General features: G+C 39.7%; 1 protein-coding gene across 1 annotated transcript in view; it reads right to left on the bottom strand.

The window, feature by feature from the left end:
* Window positions 1-17,471, bottom strand: part of LOC126189801 (C-factor) — a 94,004-nt gene that overhangs the window by 21,510 nt on the left and 55,023 nt on the right. The window contains exon 3 of the mRNA XM_049930971.1: window positions 14,808-14,998. Coding sequence (XP_049786928.1) covers window positions 14,808-14,998 — 191 coding nt within the window. The remainder of the gene's footprint in view (window positions 1-14,807; window positions 14,999-17,471) is intronic.

Below are 17,471 nucleotides of genomic sequence, written 5' to 3' on the forward strand. Positions count from 1 at the left end.
ACTGGGTAGCCACTTCACCAGTGAGGTCAATGATGTGATCACCATCCCAGCAGTTTCTGGGAAGTACAAAATTCTGAAAGGCGAGCTCATTCAGCGTCTCTCCCTCTCTAACATGCAGCGCTTAAGACAGTTGTTGCATAGGGGGGAAAGCGGGGATAGGAAACAGTCACAGTTCCTGCGACATCTCTACACCTTGGTTGGACCAGACATCCTGGACCTTCTGCTACGATCCATATGGATGTTATGCTTGCTGGAAATGCATCGCGCCCTGCTCACAGTGACGCAAGAGGAGAACTTGAGCAAGCTGGCAGAGATTGTGGACACAGTAACCAAGGCCGCAGCTCTGCAGGTTTTCACTACAACACCCACCAAAGACAGGCTGGATGACATCGCTTTGTGCCTCGATGAGTTGGTGTGGCAGGTCGCAGCTCTCGGCATATACAAACAGCGAGATCACACGCCATCACGCGGACGACGCAGCACGTGCTCCTCACCCTCACTGGACCGGAATGAGTGCTTTCACCACCGTCGTTTCAGCGACAGAGCACGCAGGTGCAGGTCGCCATGTTCCTGGGTGGGAAATGCAAACGGCAGTGCCCCACGCCCGGCGGTCAGGTCTGCCAGCAGCACCAGCCCAGGCAGCCATTGCACATTTAGTGGTAACAGACAGGACAACTAAGTTGCAGTTTTTAGTGGATACCGGCTCGGACGTATGTGTATTTCCTAAGTGCCTGCTGTGGCAACCGCGACCGTGTGAAAATTTCGACTTAGCAGCTGCAAATGGTTTGGTCATATGTACATATGGCCTTGTGACTTTAAATCTGAACATTGGGTTACAGAGGTCATTCAAGTGGTGATTTATAGTTGCAGATGTGACCCACGCTATAATCGGGCTGGATTTCCTGTCATAATATGACCTCATACTGGATGTAAGGAATGCTTCCCTTTTGGACTGTGTTACGTTGTTGAAGTTGGCATGCCAGCCCACGCAGTGCAGTGAGTCGTCGGTACACTTCCTTGCGGCGCCAGCACCATTAGCGCAGGAAGATTTGACACCTCAGAGCCTCGGTTCTCACACATCCACCTCGACTTGGTAGGACTACTCCCAGACACCCATAATTACCAGTACTACCTCACAGCAATCAACAGGTATAGCAGGTGGCCAGAAGTATTCCCACTGGAAACACTGACAGCCGAGAAAGTGGCGTGCGCTTTCACCGGTGGTTGGATTTCACGTTTTGGCTGTCCCTGACAAGTAAGATCCGACCAAGGTCGGCAGTGAGAAGTGGACATCTTCCGTGCAATGGTCCTGACAAGGACTTCACCATACCACGCAGCCTCAAATGGTATTGTGGAGCATCTGCACCATTCCTTGAAGGCCGCTATAATGTGCCACATGGCAGATTTGTGGATTGACATAGTACTATTTGGACTGTGCAGTGCACTAAAAGAAGATCTATAGGCATCTCCAAGGGAACTAGTGCATGGTGAACCCCGGCATCTACCAGGAGAGTTTTTCACACAACAAACTGGACCCCTGCACTCTACTCAAAGACTTCCTCACAGAACTCTGCAGGCAAATTGAGGCTGTGCGACCAAGTGAAACTTCACGGCATGGAAATTAGGCTACCTTCGTGTTCAAAGATTTGGCAATGACGAAGCACGTTTTCCTCTGACGTGGCCCACTGCGCAGGGTACTGGAATTGCCCTACCAAGGCCCATACACAGTCATGGGATGGAATGAAGAACCCTCACTCTCTGCATTAAAGGGGTAGACACAGTATTGTCCATCGACAGGTGCAAGCCAGCCTACCTAAGTTTAGAAGATGCTGCCGAAATGCAGGCCACCACCAGTCACAGGGCACCTGTAGGACCACAGCCAATGGCACAGCAACGTCTCACTGAGCAGCCCTGCCCACCTGGAAACCAACCAGCTACCGGCCATCCAGATGCAGCAGTTACTCCGAAATGACAGCCAACCCACCAATGTCCAGCCACAACTTAAACCTGATACAGACGAAAAGTGTGGTTCCATTTGGACCTAGTCGACATTCACAGTTCAAGTCAGTAACAACATTTTTTCTTTCCTCTTTGTCTTTTTTTTTCTCCCTTGTGGGGGTGTGGTGTAGGACCCCAGCTCGCTGGTCACTCCACACAAACCAGTCAGCAATGTCATGAATGGCCAATGCCAGAAGACCGTGCTCTCCAGTAATCAGTCGGCCTCTACCTACCTCGGTGCAAGCATTGGAGTGTGTGCAGTTGTCGGAAGCATGCTACCTGTAGTAACCGTGTTAATACTGTTGTCAATCAGCTTGTATTGTAGACAATCGAGGAAATAAAGTATCAGTGCCCTAAAGTGAAGTGTACAGTTAATAAATACATATAACTGTTTAGGATATGGCAAAGAGGGTAACACTTAAAACACTTCCCTGAGGAACACCATTCTCCTGCTCAATACAATCTCACAGCATATCACTGACTCAAGACCTAAAAATGCACTTAGACAGGAAGGACCATATGAAAATGTGGAGGTGGCCACAAAAGCCTCATTGATGGAGTTACACAAGAATACTGTGTCTCCAAGTAGTGTTGTATGCCTTTCTGATATTAAAGAATACATCAAAACAGTGATGTCTACATAGAAGAACCTCCTGAATATCCTCTTCTAGCAGGGTCAGGTTGTCAATAGTGGACCGAAATCTCCAGAATCCACACTGAAAGTGGCTAAGGAGTTGCCTGGTCTCTGACAACCAGACCAGGTGATGGCTAACAATGCATTCTAGGATCTTTCCTACATGGCTCATTAAGGCAATGCTCACGTAACTATTGGGACATGTGTGGTCCTTTCCTGGTTTGAGGAGAGTCATCAGAACTGCCTCTCCCCATAAGCTGGGAAAGTTGCCTGTCTGCCATATAAGATTAAAAACCTTTGAGGAGGATTTCCTTTGATGCTGCTGGCAAATATCAAAGCCTATGATACCAGATTTGGTCATGATCGCGTGCAGTATTGCAAGTCCCAGACAGTGATGATTCCAGCTCCCACATGGAGGAAGGGTAGTTGTAAGACTCAGAATTTTCTCCGAAGTCCAACTTGGCCCTTGCTGCAGTCGCATGGTAGTAGTGAAATGCCAGATCCTGGTTGGCATTGGCTGTAGTTGCTGCCAAATGCTCCACAATCATTTGAGTAATGTCTCTGGGCATTATTTGGAGACACCCCTGTTCAGCACTGCTGCTATTGGTAAATGACTGTGTTTATCCGAAATCCACAGGATGGCTTACCATACGTTTATAGAACAATGGTATCAGAAATCCGCAGGATGGCTTACCATACTTTTATAGAACAATGGAACAGTTGATTAAGTCTGGAAACGCTTCTGTGACCTTTTTCTTGCTCTTCTCAATTATGCATCAAGCCTTGATTCTCACAACTCAGAAGGCTGTGAGGTTGTCTGCTATTGAGCGGCATTTAAAACATCAAAGAGCCGCACGCCTGTCCCAGATTGCTGAACACCACACATCTGTCCACCAAGGTACAGGTCTACTCCTAAGATGACCTGAGGGCTCTGGGATCAATAGGTCAGCAACATGATATATCACATGTGTGATGTAGTCCACTCATTCCTGGACACGGTGCTCAAACATAGCCAGCTGGCTGAACAGTGTCCAGTCAGCCCTAGTGATCATCCATTTCAGAGGCTTCTGTTCAAGCAATCTTCCATCCAGTAGGTGGATCCACAGTGGGAAATGGTCATTGGAATGATGGTCATCAGTTGCTTCACAATTTGCTGAGTCTGCAAGGGCTGGAGAACAGAAAAAGAGGTCAATGGCTGAAGACGACTCAGTAGATCTGAGAAATGATTGGGACTGTCCGTGTTGAGGATGCACATCTCCTGAGAAATCAAGGTGTTCTCGAAGACTTGACCCCTGGGGCAAGTATAGTTTCAGCCGCATAATACATTAAGAACACTGAAATCATGCAGTAGGAGAAAGATTGGGGGAGTTGTTCAATAAGGCCTGTGAGAGTCTCAGAGTCTATCGCATCCTTTTGAGGTAAGTACAGGGAGCAGTGGATTTCAGTGTATCTGCAATGCCTTCCACACCTTTATGAATATAAAAATGTGAAACCTTCTGAAAATTGCCCTCCTTCCATTTTACAATCAAAAACACATTCTGACCACCACTGTGTATTCCGTTAGAAGTGACCCACATGAACTCCAATGGCTACTGCTTGTAGGTCAGTACCCAAGGAGAGAGCAAAAGAATGGTGTGTGTTATTGATAAACTCAGCAGCACCTACCTTGGTTCTTTCCCCAGTCAGGTCATCCATTTGATGGAGGGTATAGCCAGGTAGCACAGTGGCTTTTAAATGTGTTTCCTGTAAACACAAGCACAGGGGTTGTACCTGTGCCAAGAGTTTAAGGTCACCTACATGAGTCCTAAACCCCTTCTTGTTCCACTGTAGTATTGAAGCCATTTATCAGAGCAGTTGCACTTTTATCCCATATTTCTGCCAGGTTGGGGAGCCCACAATGGGTGGAAGTTCAACCTTGGGGCAAGATGGTTGCCTGGGCTGACATTGAATTCCATCGTCTTTGTAGTAGCACAGCAGAACCATCATGTCAAATGACATTGACATGGTCTGATGGTCTACTGCCTGTCTTCACCTGTGGTGGAAGCTTCCCATCTGTTTTCTTGGACTGAGAGGGCTTTGTGGGAACTTCTGCAGCAGCAGAAGTGGCAGTGCTAGGATTTTTTACAAGACTCTGCCTCTGGAGGTAATGGGAGCTCCACAGTGGTGGCAATTGTGGCTTTCTCGAGGGGGGGGGGGGGGGGGAGTGATTCTGATGACAATCTCCATTCTCCATTTGTGTAGATGCATTCACTGTTGAAATAGGCTTCTTAAGAGCCAAAGCTAAAGATGTATTGAATGTAGGAGGTTGCATGGTCTTATACATCTTGTTGGCCTCACCATACAGGATGCCTTTCGGTGTTTTAATTTCCTTTCTTCAAGGAAGATACTGCAGTCCCTACTCCAGACAGCATGATCCCCAGTGCAACTTACACACTTTGGAGGCAAGGAGCAATCAACTCTTTCACAGGCGACCTTGCCTCGTCATGGAACAAATGGATATCCCTAACAATGCTTGTGAAGAATATAAATTCACCCAATTCTTCCAATTTACTTAGTAGGTCCACTTGGTGAGAACTAACAGGGTGCTAGATGAGGACCATTTTTCATAGCTTAGGGTAACAGCAAAGTCGTCCAAATCCTAATGAACATAAAAGGAATAAGCATTTCCAAATATCACCTATATCGTTTTAACAAGAAAGACATACTGACTCTTGAGTTGAACCTCTTTACTCTAATTTTATTCAGGCCATCAGAATGGTTAGCCTCCTTGAGCCTTTATTCTGGAAGGTTGCTAATAGTCACTGGGAGAGTTTATGGTTGTTATAGGAAACACTGATGCCCCGTAATAAGATAGGGAAATAAGGGTCCACCCTGACATGTCTGAGTAAGCCTTATACAACTGGGATACAGCACGTGCCCCAAAGGTTGCCCACTGCCTCAACAGCCATCCCCCCCTTTGGCAACACGACAACTTATGCTTGGGGGCCTTTTTATAGTGGTTTGTAGCTTCCTCATGACCCAGACAGTTAAGCTAAGACCCTCACTGCTTGTGATATACAGCATTGCACTGCCAAGGCACACAGTGGTTGCTGAACCGTACACAGAGATTACAGTTATGGAGAATTTTCTGTGTTTTTATGATGTTAGGAATTCAAGACTCATGAAGAATGCATGAGGAGCAGTAGATGGGAGTTTGTACGAGGGTAATCCCAAAAGTAAGATCTCCTATCTTTTTATAAGTACAGATCTCTGTTTGTGTGGCAGTTGGTCACACTGTTATGAAGAGTGCTTCATGCACTGTGTGTAAACATGCGCATGCCACGCTGAGGTGCTCAGTCTTGGCTTGGCAGCCATTGAGAACGGAGCTCCTGTTAGATGTTACCACCAAGTGTGAATTGCGTTCAGTTATTCGGTTTTTGAACACAAAGGGTACTGTGCTGATTGAAATCCATTGCCAATTGACGGAAGTGTATGGCAAGTCGTGCATGGATGTCAAAAATGTTCATAAGTGCTGTAGAGAGTTTGCAGCTGGTCACAACAACAGTTTTTTGGGATCGGAAAGGGGTATTGTTGGTCAACTTTATGCCCACTAGGACCACAATTAACGCTGACAGGTACTGTGAGACTCTGAAAACACTCAAATGGGCAATTCAGAACTGGAGAAGAGAAATGTTGAGCAAGGGCGTACACTTTCTCCATGACAACGCTCACCCACACATCGCTCGTCAAACCGTTGCTCTCCTGCAACAGTTTCAGTGGAACATAATTTTTTTATTTTGTTGTCCTATGTTCAAGATGGCGCCGATAGAAGAGTGTTGTGACACATCTCAGTCCTCAAAAAACGTTAAATTAAATAGTTCATCGTGTAGGGACTGTTCGAAACGTGTCATGAAAGGCATCTTTTGTGTGAAGTGTAACTACTGGTTTCATGAAAAATGTGCGAAAGTGAATTTAAAACTCATAAAAGACGAGTTTCCATGGTTGTGTCCACATTGTTTGCATATTGAGATGGCTGAACTCGTAAGTACCGTGAACTCAAAAGAAGAAATTATTAAATTGCTTCAAAGTGACATTGAAGCGCTGAAGGCGGAAATTTTAGCATTGAAACAAGAAAATTCTGAACTGGTTATTGAAAGAAAATCCTGCGTGTGTAGAAATCAACCCATTACTGAACAAAGTGGCAAACATCCGCATTTGTGTAATATGGCGAATAATACCACAGAGAACTCTGTCAGTGAAACAAGTGATAAGTATAAATGGAAAACAGTTTCCTATAATAAGAAGGACAAACGTAAAAGTGCAATGAACAAAGAAGATGACAAAAATGATTTTCTGTTAATAGGTGATTCTATATTAAAAAATGTTATTGTGCCGGACTGCAAGGTCGATGTTCGACCTGGAATCTGATCGCATCAACTCAACAAACATTTTAAGAATGTATTGTCCACAAAAAGAAACACGGGCGAAACTGGTAACAAAACTTTAAGTACCGACGATTACAGAGGTGTCTTAATCCACGTGGGCACAAACTCCATCTGCAGTAACAGTGAGGAAGAAATCGTGAATGAAACACGGAATCTGATTAGATCGGCGAAAACGGTATACCCAACATCCAGGCTGGTAATTAGTGGAATTATTCATCGAAGATCGGTAAGTGATACTTACATCAACAGGATAAATACCGGCATTAGGGAACAGTGCAACAGACTCGGTGCAGTATTCATTGACCCAAACAAATTCTTAAACTGCAAGTGTCTGGGAAAAGACGGCCTGAACTTGAATAGATTAGGCTCTGTGAACCTTAGTAAAATGTTCATAGACGTGTGTAAAGTCCTAAGAAGCAAGGGAAACTAATTCATTGTGATAGGGGTGACAAAGAAAAAATTCAAACTGAAAATAAAAAGTTTAGATACCAAACAAAGGATGCACGTGAAATAACTAAAAGCAAAAATGATCTATTGATGCACTGGAATATAAATGGCTTAGGGGCAGAACTACCAAATCGTAAATTCTCAAAAATCGACGAACTAAAAATTCTGCTTTCAGAATCCGTAAATATTAAAATAATCTGCCTAAATGAACACTGGTTAACAGAAGATAGTATAAAAGTACTAAATAGTATTAATAATTTTAAGGTAGCTGCTAGCTTTTGTAGAATAATCAAATCTCGTGGAGGCTCCTGCATTCTTGTCAATTCTTCCATAAGTTATACAGTAAGAGATAGTTTTAATTATTTAAATGAAGAGAGCGTGTTTGAAAGTTGCTCTGTAGAACTGAGTGATCTGAATACACAGGTTATAGCAATCTACAGAATTCCTGGATGTGCGGTAACACAAGTGTTTTTAACCAAATTCGAATGCCTCCTGGAAAAACTCCAGAAAGAAAGTAAAAAAAAAGTTGTTATAGCAGCAGACTTCAACTTAAATGTCTTAGTTGAAAGCAATGATTCCACAAAATTTCGTGACTTAATTCAGAAATCTGGTTTCAAGCTAAATTTTTCTGAAGGCACAAGGGAAAACAGCAGATCAGTGACCTGCATTGATAGTATTATTACTAACTACTAGAGATGGGCAAACTGAAACACGTAACTGTTTCGAAACAAATGAAACAGTACAATGTAATGTTTCGATACGCTGTTTCGAAACAGTGAAACAGTTTGTGTTTTGTTATCTAATAAACCTACACATTTTATCATCTTGAATGTGTATAAGTTTGTCCATATAAACACAAATGAGGTGCGAGAGCGCTAATCATATCGCAGAAAGTATGAAACTATCACTTAGGCGTCTTGGCAGTTTCGTATTTTCTGCAGCAAATGCGCTGCTTTCGTGTCGTGTGACTTTCATACTTTTCAATTGGCTGAGGACAGCCATAGCCTAAGACAGAAGAACCACCACGAACGGAACTGGAGGTGGGAGCAAACTGCAGACACAACGGATATGCTACTGGGATTCCCACTTTCCGTTAGTATGGGTAATATACCCATCCTGCTAATTTCCATGCACACTAAGGGAATCATTGTGGATAATAGGCACAGTGACTATAGTCTCACAAATAATGCCAAATAATTCGAATAAATAACAAAATATAACAGAAAAAATTTTGTCTTTCAAGGTGTTTCGAACCGTTACTATAAATTCACCATGCTTGCCAGCCCTTCCCGTTCACCATTACACTATCAGTGATATGTCAAACAGATTGCTTACAATTATACCTACATCAAATTATGTATATGTCTAATAACTGTCACTCTACGCCTTTTTTTATTCAAAATGTTGTAGGCTTACTTGCGTTTCTTAATATGATTACTGTACATGAACAGAGAAGCGTATCATCATCATCATCATTTAAGACTGATTATGCCTTTCAGCGTTCAGTCTGGAGCATAGCCCCCCTTATACAGTTCCTCCATGATCTCCTATTCAGGGCTAACATTGGTGCCTCTTCTGATGTTAAACCTATTACTTCAAAATCATTCTTAACCAAATCCAGAGAAGCGTATGTTATAAAAAAAGTGTAATTTAACTGAATGATTTTCACGTATTTATTCTTTTGAATGTGAATAGTATGCATTGATTTATTGTTTGGTTAGTGTTTATAAAGCAGATGTTACACTATTTCGGCATAGGACAGTCAGCTAGAAACGAAGCTTTATTTTCGGATATCTTAAGGTTCATGTTATTGCTTGTCAAAAAGATTTCGACACTCTTGAAAGTGTTTCACGAAATGGTATGTTGTGTTTCAGTACCTGTGCCGAGCCCGAACCTCGCCTGACACAGAGCGGAATGAAACATCACTGTTTCGATACAATTAGTCCGTTCCAAGCACAGGTGGACTGAAACAGCCTTATTTTGAAACAACGATACAGTTTCTGTGTCTGGCTCAAGATCGAATCTGGTCCGGTTATCCGAGACAGGGGCAGAATGAAACACCACTGTTTCGAAACAGTGAACCACAGCTGTTCCGAAACACTGAAACAGTTCCACGTATCGATACACTGTATCGAAACATAGAAACAGTGGCCAAATCTACTAACTACAAATTTGAGAGTGGAAATAAGCACAAATACTGCTTATACTTGGGTATTTCAGATCACTCAGCTCTGTTTATTGAGCTCCCAAAAGCAAATAACCTAAAGCCTCCAGAAGTGTGTATAAAAAGGGATCTCAGTAAAAGTAAAATGGATTCATTCCGCAGTAAATTAAGTGTAATAAGCTGGCCTGTAGTCTACAATAGTTCAAGCTCGATAAACTATGACAAATTCTGAAATTGTTTCTTAGAGGTATTTAATGAATCATTTCCTTGTAGATATAAGCAAAAGAAAGTTAATGGTAAACTCAAATGGATTACAACAGGAATAAAGATCTCTAGTGCCAGAAAGAGAGAGCTCCACAATGAGTTAAAATCAAACAGAAATCCAGATTTTGTTATTTATGTCAAACAATATAAAGCTGTATTAGGAAAGTTGTAGTGGCAGCTAAAAAAATGGCAAATAATAAATTCATACGAGAACACAGAAATAAGACAACAGCAGTGTGGTCAGTTGTTCAGTCTGAACTAGGAGCCAAAGTAAAAATTCATGAGATTTTGAAAATTAGACATGAAAATGAAATTATAGTAAACCCTGTTCAGATGTCAAGTTGTTTCAATGAATTCTTCCTAAACGTAGTAAGATCAGATGTGGATATGACATTCTATCAGTGCATCACAAATTTGGAAAACAGCCAGAACACATCTTTTAAACAATTTGAAAAAATAACCCAAAGGGATGTGGAAAAGGAAATATTGTCTCTAAAAAACAAAACCTCACATGGGTGGGATGAAATAACAACATCTGTAATCAAGTATGTGTACGATATTATTTCCCAACCACTGTCAACTATTATAAATCAATCTCATGAACAGGGATGCTTTCCAGAGGTATTGAAATATGGTGAGATCAAACCTCTATTCAAGAAAGGATCGACAGAAGATATGGGGAATTACCGCCCTATCTCTCTCTTGCCGGTCTTCTCTAAAGTGTTTGAAAAGATTGCAGCAAAACAAATTAATAAATTTCTTACTGTAAATGATATAATTTTTAAAAACCAGTTCGGATTCCAACAGGGTAAAAGCACTGTGAATGCTATAAATGAGTTTATCCAAAAAATATGCTCCACGTTAGATAAAGGTAGAAAGGTCACAGGTATATTCTGTGATCTGACTAAAGCTTTTGATTCAGTGAACCATGCATTACTCCTCCACAAATTACAGATGTATGGAATCAGAGACAATGCTTTAAAATGGTTTAGCTCTTACCTGTCAGGTAGGAAACAAAGAGTAATTTTAACTTCAAATGGAATCAATTATTCATCAGACTGGAAAACAGTTCCCCAAGGAGTCCCACAAGGTTCGATATTGGGTCCCTATCTGTTTCTTTTTTACGTAAATGACCTACCACTTGCTATTGATGTTCATTCAGTCTTATTTGCTGATGATACATCAGTTCTAATTGAAAATGAGGCATCTGAAAATATTCCAGAAAAAGCCAAAAATACTTTAGAAAAACTTGAATCTTGGTTCTATCAAAATGGACTAAAACTAGATGTAACTAAAACCAAAATGATGCAATTTGAAGCTAAATCAGTAGAAAGGAGTGAAATAAAGATAACTTGCAATGATCAGGATATAACAGAAGCAAACCACGTGAAGTTCTTAGGCCTAAATCTTGACAAAAATTTAAATTGGAAGGTACACATAGATTACTTAGCAAATAAACTGAACAACTTAGCATTTGCAATGTGTATTTTGTCAGGTGCCACAAACATGGATACCAGAAAGATAGTTTATCACTGTTACTTTGAGTCAGTTATTCGTTATGGCATAATCTTCTGGGGAAATTCAGCAAATGTCACTAGGCTCCTAGTATTACAAAAGAAAGTAATTAGAAACATGTGTGTTGCAAAAAAACGGGAATCCTGTCGACCACTGTTAAAAAATTTAAAAGTACTAGCTATCCCCTCACTGTTATCTGTTCTATATATATAGAAATCAACATACACTAGACAATTTCCGTTTTGACCACAACTACAGCACTCGCCGCAGAGATAACTTCAAACTTCCAACACATTGTTTAAAACTTTATGCCCAAACACCAGAGCATATGGGGTTAAAAATTTTCAATAAAATAAAAGGCAGTAATTTATTTAAAATGGAGATTGGTTCACTGAAAACATTGCTCTTTACTCTACTGGTGGAAAAGTGTTATTATTCTGTTGATGAATTCATTGAGGACAGCTTCACAATCTGAACACAGGGATTGTAATACATTTATTATTTTATGTACATGTGTAGCTGAAACTTAGAAATGTAAAATATAATGTAAACTTTTGTATTTCTCAAATCAAATGATTTGAAAATTGTATGTAATGAGATGAATAAACCACATAACACATAACGTAACATAATCACTCACCCACCCTACAGTCCTGACTTGGCACCCAGTGACTATCACCTGTTCCCTAGGTTAAAACAACATTTGGCCAGAAAGTGATCCAGCTCTGACGACGAGGTGAAAGAAGAGGTTCATAACTTTCTGAACAGCATGGCAGTGAGCTGTTATGACATGGGCATACAAAAACTGTCACAGCATCTACAAAAATGTAACAGAAATGGTGATTATGTCGAAAAATAGCTAAATGTTCAAGCTGTAAACTGATGTAAACTATTGTTGACATAAACAGGTCTATGTAATTATAAAAAAATAGGAGACCTTACTTTTGGGATTACCCTCGTAAGAAAGCCTCTTTGTAGGTAAATTACATATCAGTCTCACATAGGCCACTGAAAAGCTTGCTCCTATATAATGATACATTTTCACTAGCACCTTAGGTGTTCAGCTAACTGCTGAGTTTGATGGATGCTACTGTGATTTGTGTGGAAAGCTAACTGTTACATAATGACAACTGCATTTAATTTTGTATGTGCCAATACAGACCTCCATATTAAACATCATTTCTCTGCCATTTTTACCACATGATAGGACAGCAAGGATCTTGAACTGCCTCTGGGTGATGGCAGAAAATGAGTTGCAGCAGAAGTGATTTATTAATGGCAATCTTAATATCATATTTCCAAGGCAGTTGTGACAAATCCAGTTGATGTAGTGTAGTCAGTATCAATCGAGATAGTCAGCATATTATTTATTTTAAACTGTGATGTATAAAGGTACTTTACGGGTAAATATCATTAATATTGTTTGCCAAAAGAATGGTTATTGTTGCCACCAATGAAAATAAATACTTCTATTGACCATCCCAGCTCATGTTATCTAGTTTCAAACTATTTTAATTGTAATAAATGAAAAGCACCAGTTTGCTTTTGTTCTACAATATTACTTTTATTACTAACCGGCTTTCAGATTACAAGGCCATCTTCAGACATTGTAGAACAAAAGCAAACTGGTGCTTTTCATTTATTATAATGTTGTTCTACCAAGAACCGATGGAAGATTCTGTTAATATTTCAATTGTGTCCCTTATTTTAATTTTTAGAAATGTATTTACCTACTATACTTATCTCAATGTTCTGCCAGTGCCAACTTCTAATTCTGCTTCAGCTGAATGACACCTATGATCCACTGCACATGTGTTAATAAATCGTTATACTTAATTGGTGTTCACCAATCTACTCTCAAAGCTTACCTCATATTTCCTGACATGTTCATGTATTGAATTTGAATTATTCCATGGAGTAAAAAAAGTGTAATTCTGTGGCTCACTGATGTGATGCCTACTCAGTGGACAATGTCCCCCTTCCATCTGCTGACCCCTTGCACATATATTAGGAAGTGGAGGGGGGGAGGGGGGGGGAGGAGGGCAATGTGGCACTGTTGTGCCTCCTAATGGTTATCAATCTTGTTCCATGTTCTCATAATATTATCCCACTACAGCCGTTGGGTCTGAAGACTTTACATAGCACTTGCAATTCTTATGTCAAGCTGTGAGAACTATAACAGAGAGAGCTTTCTTGGACAACACATAAAATAAAGAATTATTCCAGTTACTTCATTCTATGTTTTGCCCTATTATTATTATCATTATTATATATTATGGTGTGGTAGAAACCCATCCTCAACTTGATGCAGAGGCAGCAATAAGTGAAATGTGCCGTTAAGGGCAACACCTGTTTTTACTTAAACTATCTGAACCATCACTCCTTTTTAACCTCCACCCAAACACATCATCTTTTTGAAATTGGAGAGCTGAAACTTATTTCTCCAAAGTGCCCATTCCCTGACTCTCATGTTTTTGCTGATTATTTATATGCTTTATCATTAATTTGATCATATTCTTTCTTTTTGTTTTAGTTCTTTATATCAATTTATATCTTGTGATTCCCTCCTTGCTCTCTCTCTGCTCAGCAGCCTTTTACATTACTATTTTGCCTAACCTTTCTTCTGTTCATATCTTCCACTATTTCTTCTTAATTCTTCCCTCTCCCTTCCTCTATTTTCTTTATTTCTGCTATGATTGGCATCCCTCAATTATTCCCCATAGTGTAATCCCCGTAATGTAGCTGTGTTTCACCTGTAGTCAGTTCCCTTTGCGCAGTGTCTTCCTGGTACATTGAAATGATCATCTAACATTGTTTCCTTCTGTCACCAACTATAAGGCTTCTTGGCTTCTTTTAACCATTTACCACCATTTTTCTCACTTCATCTCATGTCACCTGCTTCCTCCCTTTGTAATGCCACCTGCTTCCTTCCTTGGTACTTCTCACATCATCCTCAACTTTTCCTCAGACCTCTGAGGTTTTTTAAACATTTGACCACAACTCGTTTTTCCTTTATTTGTTACTGTTTAATATGCCATTAACAGCAAAATTAATAGCCAAGGAGAATTAGATAAGTTAGGCAGTGGAGAGTTAAAGAAACACCCATTGTCTCTTAAAAGTGACAATTCCAGAAAAGATATGAATAGGCCATCTAATGGCAATAACAGCTGGAGGGAATGGCAATATGCTGATCACATGCCCAATGATCATAGGTCACTCCTTGCACAGTCTTATAGGCAGCATCTGGCTAGTAAAAACAAGCCCAATAACTAATCATGAATGTATTTATATTTACATTACATTTAAATGCATAGTTTCACTACATTCATACACGAAGTCTTATTCAAGATTTTATCAATACCTTTGTTAGCATTAGAGGAGCCACAGTGTTAACTGTAAAGTTTTCCATCATCTGTTCATATTTCACTAGGTTTACCCTAGTGAATTTTGATGATACACCAGCATTATTAATTAGGACATTCAGTCCTTCCTCGCCAACAATATCTGCTACAGATTTGCTGAATTCACCATAGCTGTTAAAATCCTTCACATCTGGAAAAAAGGATAAAGTACAATTAGTTATACATATCCAAAAATGAAAGCTAATTGAACCAGTTGTACTCACCAAAATGACATGGGGATCAGTTGATAACATTATAAAATATTTAACAGGATCTCTAGCTTTCAGAATCAAGACAGTCTTCATCTAGATGTAAGTAGGAAATAGGACAATACGGAAATATCTAGTTAGTTGGGTGATGCAGTAAAAAAGTGATAAATCATTTGAACATTGATATCAGTCAGAACGACTTACATACTCCAGCAGAAAGTAGAACAAAGCAGCTCTTGATAAATTATTGGAGGCTGCTTGGAGTCACATTGATTAAGAAGTGGGAAACAATAAATGAAAAAGAAGAAGAAGCAGACAGTAGCTACTAGGAGAAATAAAAATGTTTAAAACAATTAAAAGAATTTAAGATTAAAAAGATCATCAGTGGACCTGGAGAACACAATGACGAAATAAAAATAAGAAGAAAGAATGCCACACATTGTAAGGTGGCTTGTGAAATATTGGGTAAATGTAGAAAAGAGATATTTAAATAACATAATATTCTTAAAGAAATTTTAGAAAATGCAATTTCAAAATATGTAGCTAGAGGATGAGGTGAACATAGGAGTGGTCAAGTAAGTCTGTGACTAGTGACAGGAATGAACAAATCTGCAGTAACAACCTAAACGCATAATTTATAATATGCAATTTTGATGAAATTATGATGCTAATCAATCAGTACTGATTATCACATAATAATTGAATGCACATTTATGTATCACCACAAGACTGACTCTTCCTCCAAAGAGGTGTATACTGGAATGATGGACTTACTTTAAATGACTGAGGATGTTGTAAAGGGCAATAGAGTATTGATTACAAACAGAAAAACAGGTCTTGAGAATTTTTGGAATCCTGAAAGACCATTGCAGATGCTTTGAATATGACATAATAAAGTAAATTTTATGTAAATTAACATTTTAGAACACAACTTGAGTAAGAAATGATTTTAAATAAACTTTATAAAGTGGCTTAGTAGAACAATGAATAATTACAAATAGTTCTGAGCCTTATTCCTGATATATCTTAGGATTTTCTTCCAGAACGTAAGGTGAATTACATCTGACAACAATTCTTTGTGTATGGAAACAATGTAGCTCCCAGAGACTTGTGGGGTTGGAGAACTAAACCATTTCTTTAGTCAGGAAATGGTGACAGGGAGGGAGGGAGAGAGGCAGGCAGGCAGGCAGGCTGGCTCACTTTCACATGGACAAGACAGTGAATCTACTGGGGCTTAAACTGTGGTATAGTCTGTTACTGCACAATTTTGATTGGCTTTTTCTTCTTCTCCTTCTTCCTTCTTCTTTTTACTCTTCAAGGGTATCATGACTGGTCAGGTCTGTTGTAATATGATTCAGACAAGAATTTTCCCTGCAATACAAACCCTCTATAGAGACGAAGCTATTTATACGAAGCAAGATGAAACCCTACCTCACTATGATCAAGATGTCAGGCTGTACCTGGCCGACGCACTACCTGGACAGGGTGTAGGTCAAATAGATAGTATAAAGTACTCACACCTCATGCTCTTGATTTGACAATTACGGACCTCTGGCTATGTGGGATCATCAAGAGAAACATGTATCAACATAAACAATTTACAATCAATGATCTATGTGAAAAAAATCGAAACATCATATGATGTCATTACACCACATACACAGAGATATGTAGTTTGCTGTGCAGTTTAGTGCCATTAGCACCAAAAATTGTAATTGTCCAGCCTCAGCAACCAGTGGAAGTGGCTGTGTGTGTGAGTTGTGAGTAGCAATCTATCACTTTCATAACATTGTCTTTATTCCATCATAGATTTTCCATTGTTTAATTGTAAGTAAAATTTTTTAAGAATATATGGACTATGAAATAGTAAGAACATTTTTTGGACTGCTCCCCTGGGTATTTTCTACCCTCACCATTGATTCCCTTTTTTTCTTTTAACTGATTTATGTTGGATACAGACCAAAATTTAGATTCATTGATTCACCCATTTACTCATTCAAATACCATGTTCCATAAATTCCATTATGAAGGAGATGTGCGATGAGTCAAATTACATATTAACCAGCAAATGCAGACACTGTAAGCTACTTCTCTAAAGTATTCTAAACACAAATTATGAGTGGTGCTAATCTCTTTTTCTGAATAACTGCTCTCCAATTCCAATGGATTCTCAAAATATTAAACATACTTTGGTATTAAATTTGGCTTCCCAAATTTTCAGCAGGAAAGATATTAATCAGACAGTTGCATCCACCAAAACAGTTGTATCTTGCTTTTCAGTGACCTACACATCCACTGCATACACAGCATTTGAAGGTTTTTCTTGAGGTAAGATACCATAGAACATGATAATAATCATAAATGCATAAATAACTATCATGACACCATGGAAACATCCTACATTCTGCAGTAAAA

This window comes from Schistocerca cancellata, chromosome 1, assembly GCF_023864275.1.
Source record: "Schistocerca cancellata isolate TAMUIC-IGC-003103 chromosome 1, iqSchCanc2.1, whole genome shotgun sequence".
Taxonomy (NCBI): domain Eukaryota; kingdom Metazoa; phylum Arthropoda; class Insecta; order Orthoptera; family Acrididae; genus Schistocerca; species Schistocerca cancellata.